We start from the raw sequence: 20073 nt of genomic DNA on the forward strand, positions 1-20073 counted from the left end.
ACCTTATTCATGCCAGGGACCTACACAAATAGGTCCATGTCCATGCTGTGTTTTATTAAACGAATGCAGATGAACCTTATTTCTACTAATTATGTAATTTATATTTTAAAAAATAACACGAACTATTATGTGGTTGTCAGATCGATAACAGAAACTCTTTAAATGATATGATAAAACCGTTTCGCCTCCTTGTTTTGCGTAGGGACCTATACACACACACACATATATATTATATATTATGTCCATGTTTATTTCTTCAATACCGTTTTGAAGGCGCGCGAGAGTATTCAGGGGCGGGTAATCCGGGAGGTATCAATTTCTGGGATTGTCTATAAGGTCACAATATACTAAAAGATTTCCTACACAAATTCAATGTGAAAGCAATAACTTTAACAAAAAATAAAGTCAAACTTTTGCGCATAGACATCCCCATAACCATACCTTTTCTTAAAGAGCATTCCAAGCCGCAATGATTTAAACAATAAAAAAGGGGGGTCATACGTTATGCAAGAAAGAACTCGACGCGAATCAGCGGTCACTGTTTTATGGCCATCTATTTGCCGGCTTCGTACCAGTTGAGAAGGGTTTCCCGCCATCTGTCAAAGTCTCATGTAGTCTCCAACCTTCAAGCAAAAGAGTGCATTTCTGTTAAACATCAATGTTTTCCCTACCACATGCACAAAGAAACATTCTAAAATAAAGCCATGGCAAGTGCCCCTACAGAGAATTGTGTCTTCTTATAAATGATGTTCATGTTTTTAGAGAGTATAGCATTGCACTCCAAAATATTTTAGTATATTGTAACCATAACGAGTTTATTAAAAACGTTTAAGAAAAGGAAAAGTCATTAACCTGAATTCGTTAAAAAGACATTCTGAAGACATAATATGCTTTCAATTATAAGTATTTGAGTATATATTGACCTTATTATAATGTGCAGCTTCAAAGATTATAATTTTTTATAACATTGTTCGTAATATTTACTAGGTTTATTTTATAGTTTCAAGATGTAAAATAAAGAACCGTAATATACAGAGGATATTTGTTGGATTCGATGGAATATCGATTTTATAAAAAAATATATTTTCACGAGTGGCGAAGCCATGAGTGAAAATATGTATTTTTTATGATCACGAGTGAAATAAAAATCGATATTCCATCGAATCCAACAAATTTTGTTTTTATTTTATGCTTTTTTCACCGTTAATCAAAATTGTAAAAGAGTTTAACTGGATAATTTCGCTGGATTTAGGACGTCATTTCGTCGAAAAAATGACGTCACTCCACAGTAAAACAGTGAAAAATATCGATATTTTTCACTGTTATTTTTCACTGTTTAAAATCAGTGATATACCAGTTTTATTTCACTGATATTTCTCTATAAACCACCGGAAAGCATAAAATATAGTGATATATGTAGCGCCAGTTCATTTTTAAGCATAATACAGCTACATTTTAATGGTATTTTTATTATACAAAGTTGCTTAGTCAATGTAGACAACTTCCAAATACAACCTCACATTCACAAGTGAGAACATAAATAACAAGTTTTACGCCAGTTTCTCAATTTTCCCAGATGTATTTTTAAGTCTTTGATTTGCCACATCTACATCGCTCAGGATAGAATCAAGCTTTGCATTCTGACTCGTTTGCTCTTCTTGTATTGCAAGAGCCAATGATTTCATATTTTTTAATGCACTGCTTATCTCTTCAGCCTCATTGTCACTCACAACCTTCTGTGGATGACTGATTTTAAGAGAGAGAAGTTCTGATTGGTTCATTTGAATTGTCCTTGTTTGGGATTGGCTGGCAGAGTCTGGTTGAAATTTGTGTGCAATGGTGCTGGATCCTGGGTTACTTGTGCCTGATGATGTCTGTTTTGAAACTAAAACAAATGTATAATACAGTATTTTAGTGTATCTCTATCATGTTTTAACAAGTATACAAGCATTTTCAAAAAACTATTCTTAATGCATCACTTAAGCTAAGTTCAGTAACAAGTTGTACTTATTCAATTATTTTTTTGTGGTTGTAAACAATAAAATATTCTTAGTGAACATTGCTTCAATGCACGAGAAAGTTTATTTTAAAACCTTGATATACTATAGAAATTAGTATAATTGTAAAACAATTTAATTTAGCCATAGATGGCAATTGAAACTGTTTTGTGTAAAACTGATTACTAAGGAAACTGTGGCTGGAAGCTATGCGCTCGTTTGCTTTCCTCACATGCTCTGGAAGCGAGCAGTATTTCAGTTTGTATCGTGCACAACTGTCCAACACCTTGAGAATAGCAACCATGTTGGCGCTGACAGCAGAATATACCAAATCAGCTTTACCAATCTGATGACGGATGACTTTAATCTCCCATGGAGTGACCACCTCGATTTTGGAAATATTTGGCCACGTGAAATGGTATTCATTTGTGTTTTTATTTGTTAAAATTGTAACTCCATCCGGAGACAATCGCATGGAGCCAACTTGTTTCATATTTGCTTTATTCATTTCTAATTTTGTAAACAATATTTCATACTCAAACACCTGTGGAACATCTGATTTGTTTACAAAAACCGGATTAATATTTTCCACTTGTTTTGGAATCTGCCACCTTCCCAGCCAACTGTCCACATCTTCGACCAGCCGTTCACTAATGTCAAGGTCATTGTGAATGTCGGACATTATGTCCATCATATTTGCTATCTGTCCACCTTGAGAATTTAACTGAACTGCAGCCTTTGATAACGTCTCCTGTGAATCATGGACAATACTGAGCAACTTTTGACCCATTTTTGTTTGCACTTGGGGACCTCTACTTGTTTTGCTGTCAGTTTCTTTTGAAAATAAGCAAGCCTTCCAAAAATGAACAATCATTCGATAAGTGCTTTCTCTATCATCGAGAGAAGATATCCAGGTCTCGGATTTGCTTCTATCTGTAACGACAATGGCTCCAAAGAAGAGGCCAGTTGTTGCTTTCCGAATATCAGTGACATGGTCAAGTACTATTTGAACTGGTTTATCAAGACAATTACCACAGGGGACAAAGTTCACCAACTGGGCAGTCACTGACAGCCTTCCACACACCCACTTTTTGGACGTTGCATAAAAGACCGCTGCTGACCACTCCCCAATGGTGGGTGCTACGGTAACATTGGACCCAGCCATTATACCTTCTTGTAGCTGAAGAAAAAACAAAAATGTTTATTGATAAATTAAATAATACTAATGAATGAAGAATACTTACCGATACAGTTAGGAAAAACATCAGTAAAAAAGTTTGCAAATGTTTTATATTAATTATAATTGACATTTAATTTTACACTTTAATAGACTTCAAAACAGTCAAAGCATTATAAATGTAAGTGATGAATTGGCTTTAAGAACTTTTAAGACAATCAATTTTTAACAATTATTTTATGACATTTACTTCATTTTCCTGTTATGTTTGTAAGACATATGTATTCTACCATGAGAGTAATAATTGCTTGCCCAATATACATGTGACAAATTATATAATGTTTTGGAAGACTAATGTTTAGGGGGATATGACCTGATCTAATAAAGGCTAGAACGTGTGTAGGAAATACAAGCCATTGCCTTTAAATGTATTATTGTGTAAATTTGCATACATGTATAGATTAAGCTATCTTTTGTGACAAAAAATGGTTAATGAGTCAATAAATAATTATTAAAGGGGCCTTTTTACGTTTTGGTTAATTGACAAAATTATAAAAAAATGTTTCAGATTCGCAAATTTTTGTTATAGTTATGACATTTGTGAGGAAACAATAATACTGAACATTTACCATGCTCTAAAATATCGATTATATGTATCTTTTAACGATTAAAAAACCTGGAAATTATAAAGCGTTACAACGCGAAATGATTGTTCAATAATTTGGAGAGTTATGTTGATGTCGTATATTTTGTGATACTACGAGAATTGCTTATATAAAGTTTAAAATACATCACTCATTGTATGTGCACGGATGGCCGAGTGGTCAAAGTGATAGACTTTTACCACAGGGGTCAGTTGTTGGGGGTTATGGAGGTTTCGGTAAATGTCAAGTTCGGTAAATTAATTAATATAGTAAATGCCGTGGAGGTTTCGGTAAATTGGTATAAATATGGATTTTCGCACCTTTTCTCGATAAGCGTGTACATTAATTGAGTTGTTTGGCGCTAATTAAATTATCTGTTTAAATGTACGAAGTTGAATTTATCAATTTAGAGATGTTTGCAAAGTGTTAATATTAATTATCCAGGCTTGCAATCTAATAATATTCTAATCAAGAGAGTAAATTATATATTAAAAGTTTATCTTTAGGTCATGATCGTTTTGTATTTTATACATGTGTATATGTTTTTAAACAATTAGTTGATAGAAACCTTAATTAAAACGTATCAGATAAAAAATAAAATAATGTGGCTCTTACAAGAGGTGGCCTCCACGTGGCAAGAGCTGGGCAACATATTCATTATGTTGGCAAACTACCTCATGTTTATATAATGAGAAATTTTCGGTGGTTTAAAATACTAAGATCAAATATGTTTGTTTTCTTATATTGAAAAATAAATTTCTCGCTTCTTTTTCCTACAATCAGGTCAGCACATAAGGTATTATTCTCAAAGTAATCTAGATATGTATGTTTAGATCGTGAACATGCTTTAACTGGTGGCCGAGTTTTTACATACACGACCAGTAACTTTCAAACGGTAAAATAAACAAATGTTTTCCTTCTTTAATCATGTTTACAAAAAAATACTGGTGGTGACATTAAAGGATGTTTATTTGTGGTAAAAATAACATTATTATGCTAGTGATCATCGCAGCAGCTTGCTATTACACAGTGTATTCATTCTGCTGGCGTTGTGTTAGATGTCATTTTTATCAGTTTTCAATTATGTGTATCTCTTCGCTTAACTGAACGTTCAATGGCACGCGCACTTTACATAATTATAAAACATAACGCGTATAAAGCTTTGGTTTCATATTCATTATGTTGGCAAACTACTCCATGTTTATATATTGAGAAATTGAGTGTTTATCGGTGGTCTAAAATACTATTGTGCTTTATATTTAAACTTAAATCATTTTTATTAAATCATATTTTACAAGAAACTTTTTTAAATAGCAGTAAACTTAATTGAAGTTCTTAGATTGATTCTGCCATAAATCATTATTTATTATTACTATTATGTTATTTAAATAAAAGCACCAATAATAAAAAAAAAAAAAACAGTATTGCGTTATTTAAATCGTAAATTTACCTACAATTTCCTACCAGAATTCGTTTTTCAGAGGTAGCTCATTCATTTCCCTTAATTCTTTACCGTAGGCATAGCATTAATTACTCAACTCAAAATTAATCCACAGTTTGCAAATAAATGCCCCTAATGTTATTGTAAGTCAATAATAGGTGTCATTAACACCTCGTGGTAGGTATACCACCTCTATAAAAACCAATTTACCGAACCCTCCACGGCATTTACTATATAAATCAATTTACCGAACTTGTCATTTACCGAAACATCCAGCACCCGTTGTTGGAGCCCAGCTGAGGAATGAGGGTAACTGTTTTTTCTTTCTCTTAATTTTTTTCTTGTTTTTTACTGGAGCTTGTTAGATCCAATGGTTACATTAATGAATATGTAGCATTAACTTTCACACTGTAATACATGCAAAAATCTGTGAAAAGGCCCCTTTTACAAATACAACGTAAACAGAAAGTACACTCGTCTTCATAAACTAAAAATAAAATGATTTTCGTAAGCAACCAAAACTCAACTAGTTATTTGTAGTGCATTTAAGTAGGCATATAATACAAACTTCTATGTTTATAACGTGTCATCCAAACTGATTATTATAACAGCAAAGAACTGTATACCTTTGATTTTGAAAATGAAATGACAACCTGTCAAGCGGACATTGTATACACAGAATAACGAAGGTCGCCACCGTTTGAAACAGGAAGTGAAGTAAACAACAACAACCACAACAAAATATTGAGCAACAAAAAGTATTTCTATTGTAATAAACATGAGTAGAAGAAGACCAGTAGGAGTAGGCGCAATTAAGGGTAAAAATATAGCCCAGGTATTAACATTTTACATTTTATTTACTTTCAGTATTTTAAAGCGTTTATAATATTGTATTACAAGGTAGTAAATATTCGGTCATATTACTTCGGATACGAATAATGGAATATTGCATTGTTCACTGGTTAACATGTTTGCCATGTGTCCGTTCGTACAGTGCGCGCTTGCTAAAAATTCTATTAGCATATATTAATCAGGGATCATATTTTTTTCGGTTTTGTCGGTCCTAGACCGATTGGGGTCATGAAAGACCGATTGAAAATCCCAAACAGTCGGTCCTATTCTGTTTGCTAAAATTCGCATGTCATGAAATCTATTACACAGTGTGCTTGCTAACACCCCCTATTTACATTCTTATCTCGATTAGGTGTGATATACCATTCGCTGCAGTCTCTAAACCGGTCAGGACCAGTTTATTGCATGTCAGCCGACTAGTATGACCCCAAGCAGCGAAGATTCGCGCGGTTGTGTATTAGTCATTCGTGAATAACCCGTGTCAATATCAATCGGTAATTTCAATGGCCTATACCTAGCACACTAATTAATCGGTCCGTAATGTGTACTCGTCCACGATAAAATCGTTGACAGTTACTTCGGAGATGGAAATCTTGATGTTATCCTCGTGGAAATTGTGCATTTCATGCATGAAACAGTAAACTTTCATATAAACAAAAGAAAATCGGATATTCTGCAATAATTGTGGGCGGACCTTATACACTGAAAGCACGCGCTGTAACTAAACAAAACATGCCGATACATTTTTCGACAGAACAGACGAAAGTTATTTTATGGGCGGAACTTCACACAAGTACACAAGAAAAATAATTGTATAAAGCTTTAGTAAAAATCGTATAAGAATCGAAATAATTCGTGTACTTTATTGTTTGTTGTTGAATAACCACAACCGGAAGTTTAGATGCGTGGTATCAAATCACACAGATTAATAATATTGACAACAATGAAAAAAGTCAGATAAAAAAGCACACGAAACACGGAGCGTATATTGACTCATCTAGAGTCCGTGCACGAAACAACAATGATATAGCATTAGCAAATGATAAAACCAATTGAGAAAACTCGTATTTATGTTATAGACATATTTCAAATGTCGTTGTTGTAAATATATTTATTTCATAAATATATTTATTCTGAATGATATTGAAGTAAATTATGTTTAAAAGGAAACTTTGCTCTCATTGTTTAATGATTGGGCAGAGTAGATTTTAACTGTAAATAGGATTAGTAGCGTTCTTTTGTAGTGTTTGATTAGTTTTCAGTATGTAGAGACTGAGTGTAGAAAGTTGAACTCTTTTTACTAACACTTTTCGGCTTGTCACGCATGAGTTTATTCACTCAACCGAATCCGTGTGCATGAATGACTATTTCAACTGCCATTATTTGCATACGATTCATGATAATAAGATGTATATTTATGATTAACATCGTAAATATAATATATTTAGGTAAATATGCATTTTATATATCTTTTATATTCATGTCTGTCGGTTGTATTATTGTATTTATTTTGTTTTAATAGTTGTATTTGTGTATTAATTCTGTTGGTATCTTACCGTCGGAACACATCATTTTACATATAATTGAAATGTATATTTATTATAAGAAAATGTCATTATTTGCATACGATTCATGATAATAAGATGTATATTTATGATTAACATCGTAAATATAATATATTTAGAAACCCAAACGTGTTGTTCGAAGAAAGAACCCTAAACACCCAAACGGCAACATTTACCGTTTAAAAAAATGCCTAAGGGAATTTTACTTGTACTTTTATTATACATGTACCACCTTCATGAATGGCAAAATTGTATATATTTTAACGTAATTTATCATGATTTCGGATATAAATTTTCGGACACATTTTCCCCAGAAAATATGATCCCTGATAATAATGTATAGTAATAAATCACATTTCAATAAAAAGATCACTTTATTAATAATTAAGCATGTTATCTCTTATCACCTCTTAGTCTTAATGAAGTCTTATACACTTATGCAATTAGTTTTCGATCTTCACCAAACTTGTACCCAGACAATATCTAGATCAAGTTCGAATATGGGTCATGCCGGGTCAAAAACTAGGTCACGGGGTCACTTAGTGGATTTCAAGGATGCAGCATGGTGTCCACTCTCTTATTATCCATGCTTTTTTAAAAGTGTGGGGTTATTGTGGCATACATGCCAAAAATTTTCTGGTCAAAATCGGGACATTCCATTAAAAAATGTCGGGACATTTGACCAATATGTGGGGCACCTAAAACAATCAATCATGCCACCTCTACTGCAGTCATTAATCTGTTAATTACTTACAAAACATCATTATTTCTGGCAAATATTGACAATAAATGTATGTATGAGTTTCATGTACACAGCGAATTTTAGTGTGATCTTATTGAATGTATGTCGTTTTTACGAATGTCGGGACAAATTGTGTCACATCGAGACACTGGGACAAACACTCCAAAAGCAGGACTGTCCCGCCAAGATCTGGACGTCTGGCATGTATGATTGTGGTTATCTCCGCCGTCTGTCTGTCCGTCCGTCTGGCCATCCGTCCTGGCCACTATCTCCTCCTACACTATAAGCACTAGAACATTGAAACTTACACACATGGTAGCTACATGTATGAGCATATGTGCGACCTTGCACTATTTGGAATTTTGATCTGACCCCTGGGTCAAAAGTTATGGTGGTTGGGGTGGGGCCTGGTCAGAGATTTTCACTCATTTTTTTATGTTATTTTACATTAATTTCTTTATTTCTACACCCATTTTCTTCAAATTGATACTGGACATCTCTTATGACAATATGATCAATCTCAACTATGCATGGCCCCATTACCAACCCTGGGGCGCCCCGCCCACATAGACCACGCCCACCAAAAATTGCCTTTAACTATAATTTCTTCATTTCTACACTGACTCACTTCAAATTGATACTGAACCTCTTATGACAATACAGTCAATCTCAACTATGCATGGCCCCATTACCAACCCGGGGGCGCCCCGCCCACATAGACCACACCCAACCAAAATTGCCTTTTACTATATTTTCTTCATTTCTACACCGATTCACTTCAAATTGATACTGAACTTCTCTTATGACAATATGGCCAATCTCAACTATGCATGGCCCCATTACCAATCCTGGGGCGCCCCGCCCACTTAGGCCACACCCACCCAAAATTGCCTTTTACTATAACTTCTTCATTTCTACACTGATTCACTTCTAATTGATACTGAACTTCTCTTATCACAATAGGGTCAATCTCAACTATGCATGGCCACATTACCAACCTGGGGGCACCCCTGGGTCAAACATGCGGCGTGGGGATATTTCTAGTTAAAATAGTTTTCATCTGATCATCACCAAGCGTGGTCAGAAGTTGTATCTATACAATATCTTGGTCAAGATCAAATATGGGTCATGCCGGGTCAAAAGCTAGGTCACAAGGTTGCTATGTGCATTTCAAGTATTAAGCATGGTGTCCCTCTCTAATTGAAGTAGTTTTCATCCAATCTTCACCAAGTTTGGTCAGAAGTTGTGTTTAGATGATATGTAGCCTCATTTGTAGGTCAAGTTTAAATATGGGTCATGGTAAGGTTATCAAGTTGTCCAAAGCCTTCAAATGGGCGTATCTTGTTACAGTTTGGCACTCTTGTTTAAGTTGTTACATTATATATTTGTATGAACTCTTCATTTCAGGCAAGGTTTAAAGATAAAGGATCAGAAATTGCTGATGATCAGTTTGCTCAGGTAAAGTAAAAAACTTTTTTATCTCAGCTAGTTAAATCCTCAGCCTTTATGTGGATTGAATTTTGGGACCGGGTCATAGCAAGCTTACATTAAATACAGTGAACTTCTTGTACCTTCTTGCAAATTTTGATTAACATTGTAAATTAAATTAAAGCAATATTTCATTTTTCCGACTGTTAATTTCATAATCCATACTGTGCAAAACCTCTGTATTGCCTGTCCTCTGTATTACCTGTCAGACACATTGCCGTAGAAGGTGGGAATCTGGTAAAAAACTTGTTAATCTGTCAAACATGCACATTTGTTACTTGTTGGAACGTTTAACATTGATCCAAAGATTTTTAACAGATGTTATCATTTAAAAAATGGCACTATATGTATAAGCTAGAACCAAGGAAAAGCTGGTGATATTAATGTATGGAAATTTTAAGTTCATCAGCTGTTAGACATATGATATGAAGTCCAAACAGAGCTTTTTATTGCCAGTTGTGTCTGGTTGTCAAACAGGTGCAAACACAGATGACTTTGATTATTTCTTCCTAATCATACCAGATGACCAAGCAGATGGAGACATTCAAGACATACCTGGAAGAATTCACCACTAAGCACAAAGATGACATCAAGAAGAATCCAGCCTTCAGAGCCCAGTTCCAGGAGATGTGTGCAGCTGTAGGAGTGGACCCATTGGCTTGTATGTGTGAAGAATTTTCGATAACTCTGTGTAAAACTTCTAGCCATTAGGCTTCTGACACTCAGGACAGGTTATGTTGTTAATGTTTGACATGTAGGACTATGAATGTGTGCAGCAGTAGGGGTTAACCAATTGTCCTGTATGTGTGTTGGACACCATTTAATGTTGCCATAACTCTGTGTTAAACTGGAACACTTATTAATTTCAGGCATCTGACCTTCAGGCTAGGTTATGTAATTTACTCTTTTTATTCCCCCAGATCGAATGATCGGTTGTATATTATTTTGGCCTGTCTGTCTGTCATTGTATGTGTGTGTCTGTCATTGTATATGTGTGTCTGTCCCAAAACTTTAACTTTGGTCATTACTTTTGCAATATTGAAGATAGCAACTTGATATTTGGCATGCATGTGTATCTCATGGAGCTGCACATTTTGAGTGGTGAAAGGTCAAGGTCATCCTTCAAGGTCTCAGATCAAATATATGGCTTCAAAGCGCAGTAGGGGGCATTGTGTTTCACAAACCCAGCTCTTGTTTTCTTTTCAAATCAAAATTGGATTTGTTATCCCCACGCTTTTTAAAAATCGTGGGGATATTATGGTTATCTCCACCGTCTGTCCGTCCGTCCTGGCCACTATCTCCTCCTACACTATTAGCACTAGAACCTTGAAACTTACACACATGGTAGCTATGAGCATTTGAGCGACCTTGCACTATTTGGAATTTTAATCTGACCCCTGGGTCAAACGTTATGGGGGTAGGGGTGGGGCCAGGTCAGAGATTTTACTCATTTTTTTAGGTTATTTTACTATAATTTCTTCATTTCTGCACCGATTGACTTCAAATTGATACAGAACCTCTCTTATGACAATACAGTCAATCTCAACTATGCATGGCCCCATTACCAACCCTGGGGCGCCCTGCCCACATAGGCCACGCCCACCCAAAATTGCATTTTACTATAATTTCTTCATTTCTACACCGATTCACTTCAAATTGATACTGAACTTCTCTTATGACAATATGGTCAATCTCAGCTATGCATGGCCCCATTACCAACCCTGGGGCGCCCCACCCACATAGGCCACGACCACCTTAAATTGCCTTTTACTATAATTTCTTCATTTCTACACCGATTCACTTCAAATTGATACTGAACCTCTCTTATGACAATACGGTTAATCTCAACTATGCATGGCCCCATTACCAACCCTGGGGCTCCCCACCCACATAGGCCACGTCCACCCAAAATTGCCTTTTACTATATTTTCTTCATTTCTACACAGATTCACTTCAAATTGATACTGAACCTCTCTGATGACAATACGGTCAAACTCAACTATGTAACTATGTATGACCCCTATTACCAACCCTGGGGCGCCCCGCCCACATAGGCCACACCCACCAAAAATTGCCTTTTACTATAATTTCTTCATTTCTACACCAATTCACTTCTAATTGATACTGAACTTCTCTTATGACTATACAGTCAGTCTCAACTATGCATGGGGCGCCCCTGGGTCAAACATGCGGCGTGGGGATACGCGTCGGCCTCTGCCGCGCCATTTCTAGTTTGATATGTGTTATTATAAATAAATTAGGTACGAATCCAGCAACAAAATTTAGCTGTGATTACTTAAAACATTGTTTCAGAAATTCTAAAAAATATGTAGTTGATAAGGGACACAATCAAACCCCAGCCTAGGTCTTCACTTTACAATTCTTAAATTAGTTGCACATACATAATAGTTTTGTATGGTCCTGGTAGGGAAGAATATAGCAGTCCATCAGTCTGTCTGTCCTTTCGGCATTCCATTTCCTGATTTGTTTTCTAAACGTTTTCAGATATTTACCTGTTTTGGGGGGCTGTGAGTCTACCTACATGACTTACAGATTAATTTTGAGTTTTGTTCCTTTCCATTGATTTTTAACAAAGTTATGGGCCTTGGACTTAACAATTTTCTCTAAATTAGCTGCTGTGCAGCTTCAAAGTGCAGTGGCGTAATGGATATGGTGTCTGCCTAGGGACCGGGAGGTCACAGGTTCGATCCCCACTGAGGGAGCATTCTTTAGATCTCCCACAAAGACACACAGTACTGGTTCTAGGCCCAGGAAACAGACTCGAGAGCGTTTCAAATAAGCCTTAGGCATTCTATGCAATTGAGCTGAAATAAACAAGTTTACACTAAAGTTCAGTAGGGCGTTGTGTTTCATAAGCACACCTCTTGTTATTTCCATGTTTAAGCCAGCAAAGGCTTCTGGGCTGAGATGCTGGGTGTTGGTGACTTCTACTATGAACTAGGCGTGCAGATCATCGAAGTGTGCCTAGCAACAAGTCACAGAAATGGAGGTAAGTTCTCGTAGCGTTACATCAATCATTGCAAATCATTGAAGTGTGTCTGGCAAGAAGCCATGGAAATGGAGGTACGTTCTAGTAGCGTTACATCAATCATTGCAAATCATTGAAGTGTGCCTAGCAACAAGTCACAGAAATGGAGGTACGTTCTGGTAGCATTACATCAATTATTGCAAAGCATTGAAGTGTGTCTGGTAACAAGCCATAGAAATTGAGGTACATTCAAGTAGCATTACATCAATCATTGCAAATCATGGAAGTGTGTCTGGCAACAAGCCATACAAATGGAGGTAGGTTCTAGTAGCCTTACATCAATCATTGCAAATCATTGAAGTGTGTCTGGCAACAAGTCACAGAAATGGAGGTACGTTCTTGTAGCGTTACATCAATCATTGCAAATCATGGAAGTGTGTCTGGCAACAAGTCACAGAAATGGAGGTACATTCTAGTAGCGGTTCATCAATCATTGCAAATCATTAAAGCGTTTCTGGCAACAAGCCATAGACATGGAGGTATGTTCTGGTAGCGTTACATCAATCATTGCAAATCATTGAAGTGTGTCTGGCAACAAGCCATAGAAATGGAGGTACGTTCTGGTAGCAAAACATCAATCATTGCAAATCATTGAAGTGTGTCAGGCAACAAGTCACAGAAATGGAGGTATGTTCTGGTAGCGTTACATCAATCATTGCAAATCATGGAAGTGTGTCTGGCAACAAGTCACAGAAATGGAGGTACGTTCTGGTAGTGTTACATCAATCATTGCAAATCATTGAAGTGTGCCTAGCAACAAGTCACAGAAATTGAGGTATGTTCTAGTAGCATTGCATCAATCATTGCAAATCATTGAAGTGTGCCTAGCAACAAGTCACAGAAATGTAGGTATGTTCTGGTAGCGTTACATCAATCATTGCAAATCATTGAAGTGTGTCTGGCAACATGCCATGGAAATGTAGGTACGTTCTTGTATGGTAACATGGGACTGTCATGCCCATTGTGACTGCAGATAAAAAAATATTATGCCCCGACTGCCCCTGTTGAATAAATACTTGTGAAAGGGCATTACACGCATTAGATGTTTGTCTTTGTTTAAGTTATGGATTTAAATGTTTTATATAAATGTTTCCTTGGACTTGTGCGGTTTGTTAAAACATTTTTTTAATAATACAAGTCCTTGTCCAAACTAAACTTTAGTAATGCAGTTGTTGAATCTGCTGAAATTGCATAGTTTTGCATCTACATGTAGTGATAATTGTGAGTGTGTTCAAGTTGAGGGTAGTCGCCAACTTCAATATCTTTTTTTGTTGATAGGGTTAATAAGTATTGAAGAACTCAGAGAACGGCTTATAAAGTCGAGAAGCAAGAAAAGTCAGGAAATTAGCTAGTAAGTTTATGTTTGATTTTACAAGTGTATTAATATGTTTGATAATTAATTATTTTAAAGATATAGATGATAGTTGTTGGATTTGGTGGAATATCGATCTTAATTCATGAGTGCTCACATAAAATGTATTTTTCTATAATCACGAGTGAATTGATATCAATACTCCACCAAATACAACCATTTTTTTTTCATTCTATGTTTACAAATGATTATTCTTGAATTTTTGATCAAATAATGACGTTGTAACGTCATGAAAACATTTTCATTTCACAGTGATGTTTCTCTATAAACCACCAGAAAGTATAAAATAAATAATTTTGAAAGTGCGGGCAATGTTGTACCAAGATTTTTTTTTATTTTAAAATTAGAGTAATCAAGATGTTTGTTGATAATGGATGTTCTGATTCATTAGTGACTACTGGCAGTGGCCTTAAGATGTAAAAAATGGCTTTAGGAAAGCGCCTTAAAATAAACACTATACCAGGAAGAGAAAACAAGTTACCTACAAGAACAAATGTTCATTTTTCCTAGCAACTACAAATGTTCTTTTATATTGTAAATATTGTTATATTGTTGCCTAGATGTTATGTTTTTCTAAAAGGCTAATATATTGAAGTAGAATGTGATGACAAATCATGTCATTTTACAATATAGGTTTATTTGTGTTTTGCGAGAATGAAAGTGCATTATAGTAGTGCTATTGACAATTTATTATAGCAATTAACTTGATTTTCATTTCTATTTTTAGAGTAGGTATCATCATTTTGAAATGTTATTTTACATTTTGTTCCTTTTAAGCGATGACCTCTTGCGAGCAATCAAGAAGTTAAAAGCTCTTGGAAACGGTTTCACTGTGCTTACTGTAGGCAATACGTACATGGTACAGTCCGTGCCAGGGGAGCTAACCCTGGACCATACCACTGTTATACAACATGCCCAGGTGAGCTCACTCTTAGTCTGGACCATACCACTGTTATACAACATGCCCAGGTGAGCTCACTCTTAGTCTGTAGGTAGGTCACTAATAATGGTACACTCCTGAGCTTTTGGCTTTAGCATTGACTGTTATACAACATTCCCAGATTAGCTCTTTCTTAGTCTGTTGATAGGTTACATATAACTGTAGTGAGTGTAAACTCCTGGGATTCCAACCTAAACATGGACTAAGTCACTGTTGTTCAATATGTCCATGTGAGTTCTTTTTCACATGGTGGGAAGTTCTTCTTTCCTTGATCAAAAAAGTCATACAATACAAATGGATTGTTATGTAGCTCTGTATTACGGCACACAAATAATCACGCACTCTGATGATTCAGTTTGGGTTACATAGACTTAGATATTACATTCCTTGCCCTAAGAGCTTGAAATGAACCATACAACTGTTGTACAACTTAAAAATGTTATTACTGCAGGCTATGTTAAAATTATGCACATTTTTCTATTATGCACATTATTCGCTGCTGTTTATGTGGAGTTCTACTTATTAAGGCCACAACAATCTGATTATTGTACTGAATTTTGCCCCCAAAATGTTAGGCAAGCCAATGCAAATTTATTTTTTCAATTCCAAAGCTTAGAATAATAAAAAGATACTTTGTACATATTTGTTCAATATTTGTGAAAAATGCATTCAACTTATCAAATGCTGCTATTTTTAGCTTTGAACTGTTGAACAAAAAATAAACTTTAAATGTCGTAAGATATGTTGAATGAACCAAAATAAATTAATAAAATAACATCTCGGCTTTAAAAAATATGTATGTAGGAAAAAAAAGATAATGCATACAAAAAATAAATTTTTAAAGGCAGTTCAAAGTATTTTTATGCCCCCGGTAGGGTGGCATATAACAGTTGAACTGTCCGTCAGGCAGTATGTATGTTAGTCTGTCCGTCCGTCCGAAAAAAAAAATTCAAAGCGGCATTCTCATGAAGCTGCACATTTGAGTGGTGGAAGTTCAAGGTCAAGGTCATCCTTCAAGGTCAAAGGTAAAAAAAAAAAATTCAAAGCGGCGCAATAGGGGGCATTGTGTTTCTGACAAACAGATCTCAAGTTGTTGATGCAGTCCCCAGGAGCATTCGATCAGTATTTTGTGGTCTAAAAAAGACTAAAATATACAGTTGTAGTCCGCTATAACATTTTGCATTTGTCTTGATATCGCACAGTAAACTGTATATTTATTAAACAAATATTTCATGAATAAAAGAGTGACAAACTATGTATAACATGAGCTATGTAGTTTACATGATTGAAACTTGAAGTTTCGAATTATATCAATTGTCTTCTTTATTGTTTGTGACATCTTTTTTTACAGAAAGCATTTTATGTGACAAAGTCAATGCTGATAAAAGATTTAAAATGGGAGGCAGAGAGAGCTAGTCGTGCATTGGTAAGTAACTGATGCAGGTGATGAAGATAACCATTAACCAATATCCCAGTATCTGGCAGTATGGCCTGTGGTTTATAATTCATTCCATTTCTGTGTGGTGAGGTTGGGCGGGACTTATGAATTGTTATAGCCTGCTTGTCGTGTCCGTCGTCATGTCCGGTGTCCGCGCTGTGCTAAAACCTTGACATTTTTTCAAGGTTTTGAACATTGACACTAAAATCAAAGTGCTTCAACCTAAAACTTTGAAACTTCATATGTAGCTGAACCTTGATGAGTTCTACATGCCACACCCATTTTTGGGTCACAAGGTCAAAAGTCATGGTCACTGTGACTTCTAAAAAAAAAAAAAAAAAAAAATCGTCAAGCTTTCATTTATTCAAAACTGCACCCGCAGCCAGGCGTGGCACCCGTTATGCTGTGCACTTGTTTTTTTAATAATGATGCAGTCTAGTTTCAAAACAGAAAATATAACGATTCCCACTTTGAACATAATGACTTGTTGGGTATATATCCGACAGTCTGTTATGTTTACACAGAATGTTTTGGTTTCAAGATATTGCACCAGTTCTAAAACCAGAACATGATATTTTCATATTATATATATAGGATCTGGCAGGAGTTGTCATATCATATCATATTTTATTAAACGAGTTCAGGAATTTTGTAAGTAAGCAAACCTTTGGTGAGCTTACTAATGAATTTCCTGGACGAGTTTAATAAAATATGGAATGATATGACAACGAGTGTCAGATCTTTTTTATCACATGCTTCAAATGTGCAAATTAAATAAATATTTACGCAAACATTATAATAAATCCCGAATGTTGTTTACATTTTGCGACATCCTTTGATGTTTCAACGTCATTTCAGCAAAATAACAAAATGTAATTGGTCAATAAACGAAAACTAAGCCAATGAAAATGCTTAAAAAGTATATTACACATGTGTAAGATAAAAATATATGTAATGGTTATTATTCATGGGAAACAAGGTATGGCATGTGATTAAAAAAATCATTAAAGCACGTTTTTCTTCAACTTAATGGATATCCTCCACTTGAATCCCAAAGTTTACATGCAAGTGATTATGAGTTGATATTATTCCATGTATGTAAGATAGCACTTGTTGTCACATAAAATACATACATACATCCAACTATTTTACATCTACAAATATTTAGTTCAACTTTACACGTGTCTTAGGGGCCATGCTGTTATGATGATGAAGACATGCAAGTGTGGACCACACCATTGTTATGCATCAGCCCTATTATTAATATTGAATTATGGACAGTCTTAGTATAATTTGTGTCTTGTTCTGATAAAACTGGGCATAATGCATGTGCGTAATGTGTTGTCCCAGATTAGCCTGTGCAGTCTGCACAGGCTAATCAGGGACGACACTTTCTGCTTTTACTAGTTTTTCGGTAAAAGGGACTTCCTTTAAACCGAAATTACCATTTAAGCGGAAAGTGTTGTCCTTGATTAGCCTGTGTGGACTGCACAGGCTGATCTGGAACAACACTTTACGCACATGCATTTTGCCCAATTTTCACAGAACAAGACACATTTAAGACCTATCAGACAAGACCTGTAGCTAGCTATCATTATGTAATGGCAAAGCCTTACTATGCATATTATGAAGATGGAATATTGAGTGGTCATGAAGTAGACCTCATATATCTGTTCATTACATTCTAGTACAGGTAGTTTAACGGCTTATATATCTATGGATTTTGTAACATTGTTGTAAGTCACTCTCAGCAGGGAACAGCCTGTTTATGTTAATGACAGCTCCAGAGGCTTAACAGTAACTGTCAAATGTTGAAGCTGAATAGCAGCATTATAGCAGTGCAATGCATATGGGCCGTGCTCTGTGAAAAGGGGGTTTAATGCATATGCGTAAAGTGTTGTCCCAGATAAGCCTGTCCGCACAGGCGAATCAGGGACGACTCTTTCCACCTAAAGTGGATTTTTGCTAAGAAAAGACTTTCTTTAAACAAAAATTATCATTAAAGCGGAAAGTGTCGTCCCTGATAAGCCTGTTTGGACTGCACAGGCTTATCTTGGACGACACTAAACGCATATGCATTAAACCCCTTTTCACAGAGTGCCGCTCATATATCTTGTTACTGGAACACTAATAAAGTGCTTAACCTTTAAATATAGTATTGCATTATATAAAATAATACAAGCCCTACGCCAGGCAGACATATGCAGTGATTTTGTTTTGCGTTATATTTTACAGCCTGTGCCTTTTGGATTAGGAAAAATCGTGCGAATAACCTTGAAAAATGAAACATTATTTATTATGATTAAATAATAGCATCATAAGTGCATGTTTAAATGAATTTGAAAAATTATATTATAAAATGCTACATTATTATATCACTGTATAATTAACTCAATAAAATCAATAATTGAGTTTATTTGGGAAGTTTGACATCTTTTTGGGGAAATTTGGGTCAGACTTTGGGGAAAACAAATTACCATTTACGATTTGAGAACAGTCTGTAAGAGGCAGTAATTTTTTGGGGAAAATCACTGATATCAGATGTGTTTTTGTTCCAGAACTTTCTGGTGAAGGAAGGGCTTGCCTGGGTGGATGACCAGGACTCGGAAAGACAGTTCTGGTTTCCAAGTTTGTACACTGCTTCCTTGTCAGTCAATACATAGACCGGGAACCAGTCAACACATAGACCAAGAATCAAGAAAGAAAGTTCTAGTTCCAGCTTGTACACTACTTCCTTGTCAGCCAACACAAAAACCAAGAACCAAGAAAGACTGGTTCTGGAGCTTGTACACTGCTTTCTTGTGAGCCAACACATAGACCGGGCACCAAGAAAGAAAGTACTGGTTCTGGAGCTTGTGCACTTTGTGCTTTCCTCTCAGTCATCGAATTGACAGGGAACCCAATGGCTGAGAATTGTGCACAGTGTTGTTTTGTTTTTTTTTATTTCGGAGGAACGCTGAGAAAATACTAAATAAGATTGTAAATGTCATGGCAGCAGGCAGTGGATCTTCGAACCTTATTATCCTGTTTTATAAATATATGCTTAGGTCTTGATTGGTGTTAGTGAAAATACCATGTAAGGCTTATCAGTTCTGTTGTTTTTTAAAGCATGGGCTTAAACTTGTAAGAGATCCATAATTTAAAAGAATGGCTTGGATGCTTATTTGTATCTGCATATTTGTTACCAATCGTTTGTTATAAAATGTTATTCATATATTGGTTTCATGCGAATGTTGCCCTTTCCTGAATCTAAATCAATGTATTTCTATTTTACATACAGATATTAAACACATGAAGATATTTAACTGCTGTTGCTTTCTTTTTCTATATATTTAATTTATTTCATAAGTTCACTCTAACAACAATAA

The 20073-nt window shown here is 35.5% G+C and overlaps 2 protein-coding genes across 5 annotated transcripts; one reads left to right on the forward strand and one right to left on the reverse strand.

Annotated features, from left to right (window-relative positions):
- Nucleotides 1-1453: 1453 nt before the first annotated feature.
- Nucleotides 1454-5977, reverse strand: LOC127855780 (synaptosomal-associated protein 47-like). 3 transcript variants are annotated; one of them, XM_052391588.1, is made up of 3 exons: nt 5886-5977; nt 3030-3177; nt 1454-1885 (listed from the first exon to the last, which is right to left on the reverse strand). In XM_052391588.1, exons 2-3 carry the CDS (start codon nt 3160-3162, stop codon nt 1551-1553), a joined length of 468 nt encoding a protein of 155 aa, XP_052247548.1. In that variant the 5' UTR covers nt 3163-3177; nt 5886-5977; the 3' UTR covers nt 1454-1550. The 3 variants fall into 3 exon arrangements, with proteins under 3 accessions (XP_052247548.1, XP_052247546.1, XP_052247547.1); XM_052391586.1 differs by having other exon boundaries at nt 2184-3177; XM_052391587.1 differs by having other exon boundaries at nt 2184-3177; nt 5828-5966.
- On the forward strand, nt 5930-20010 carry LOC127855782 (vacuolar-sorting protein SNF8-like). 2 transcript variants are annotated; one of them, XR_008037736.1, is made up of 8 exons: nt 5930-6094; nt 9826-9876; nt 10429-10567; nt 12812-12916; nt 14234-14306; nt 15105-15296; nt 16619-16693; nt 19264-20010. XR_008037736.1 is itself a non-coding variant. In XM_052391589.1 (8 exons), the coding sequence occupies exons 1-8, from the start codon at nt 6038-6040 to the stop codon at nt 19366-19368; spliced, it is 747 nt and encodes a 248-aa protein (XP_052247549.1). In that variant the 5' UTR covers nt 5930-6037; the 3' UTR covers nt 19369-20010. The 2 variants fall into 2 exon arrangements, 1 of the variants encoding a protein (XP_052247549.1); XM_052391589.1 differs by having other exon boundaries at nt 15105-15246.
- The last annotated feature ends 63 nt before the right edge of the window (nt 20011-20073 follow it).

The sequence above is a fragment of the Dreissena polymorpha genome, chromosome 13, assembly GCF_020536995.1.
Source record: "Dreissena polymorpha isolate Duluth1 chromosome 13, UMN_Dpol_1.0, whole genome shotgun sequence".
NCBI classification, from domain to species: Eukaryota; Metazoa; Mollusca; class Bivalvia; order Myida; family Dreissenidae; genus Dreissena; species Dreissena polymorpha.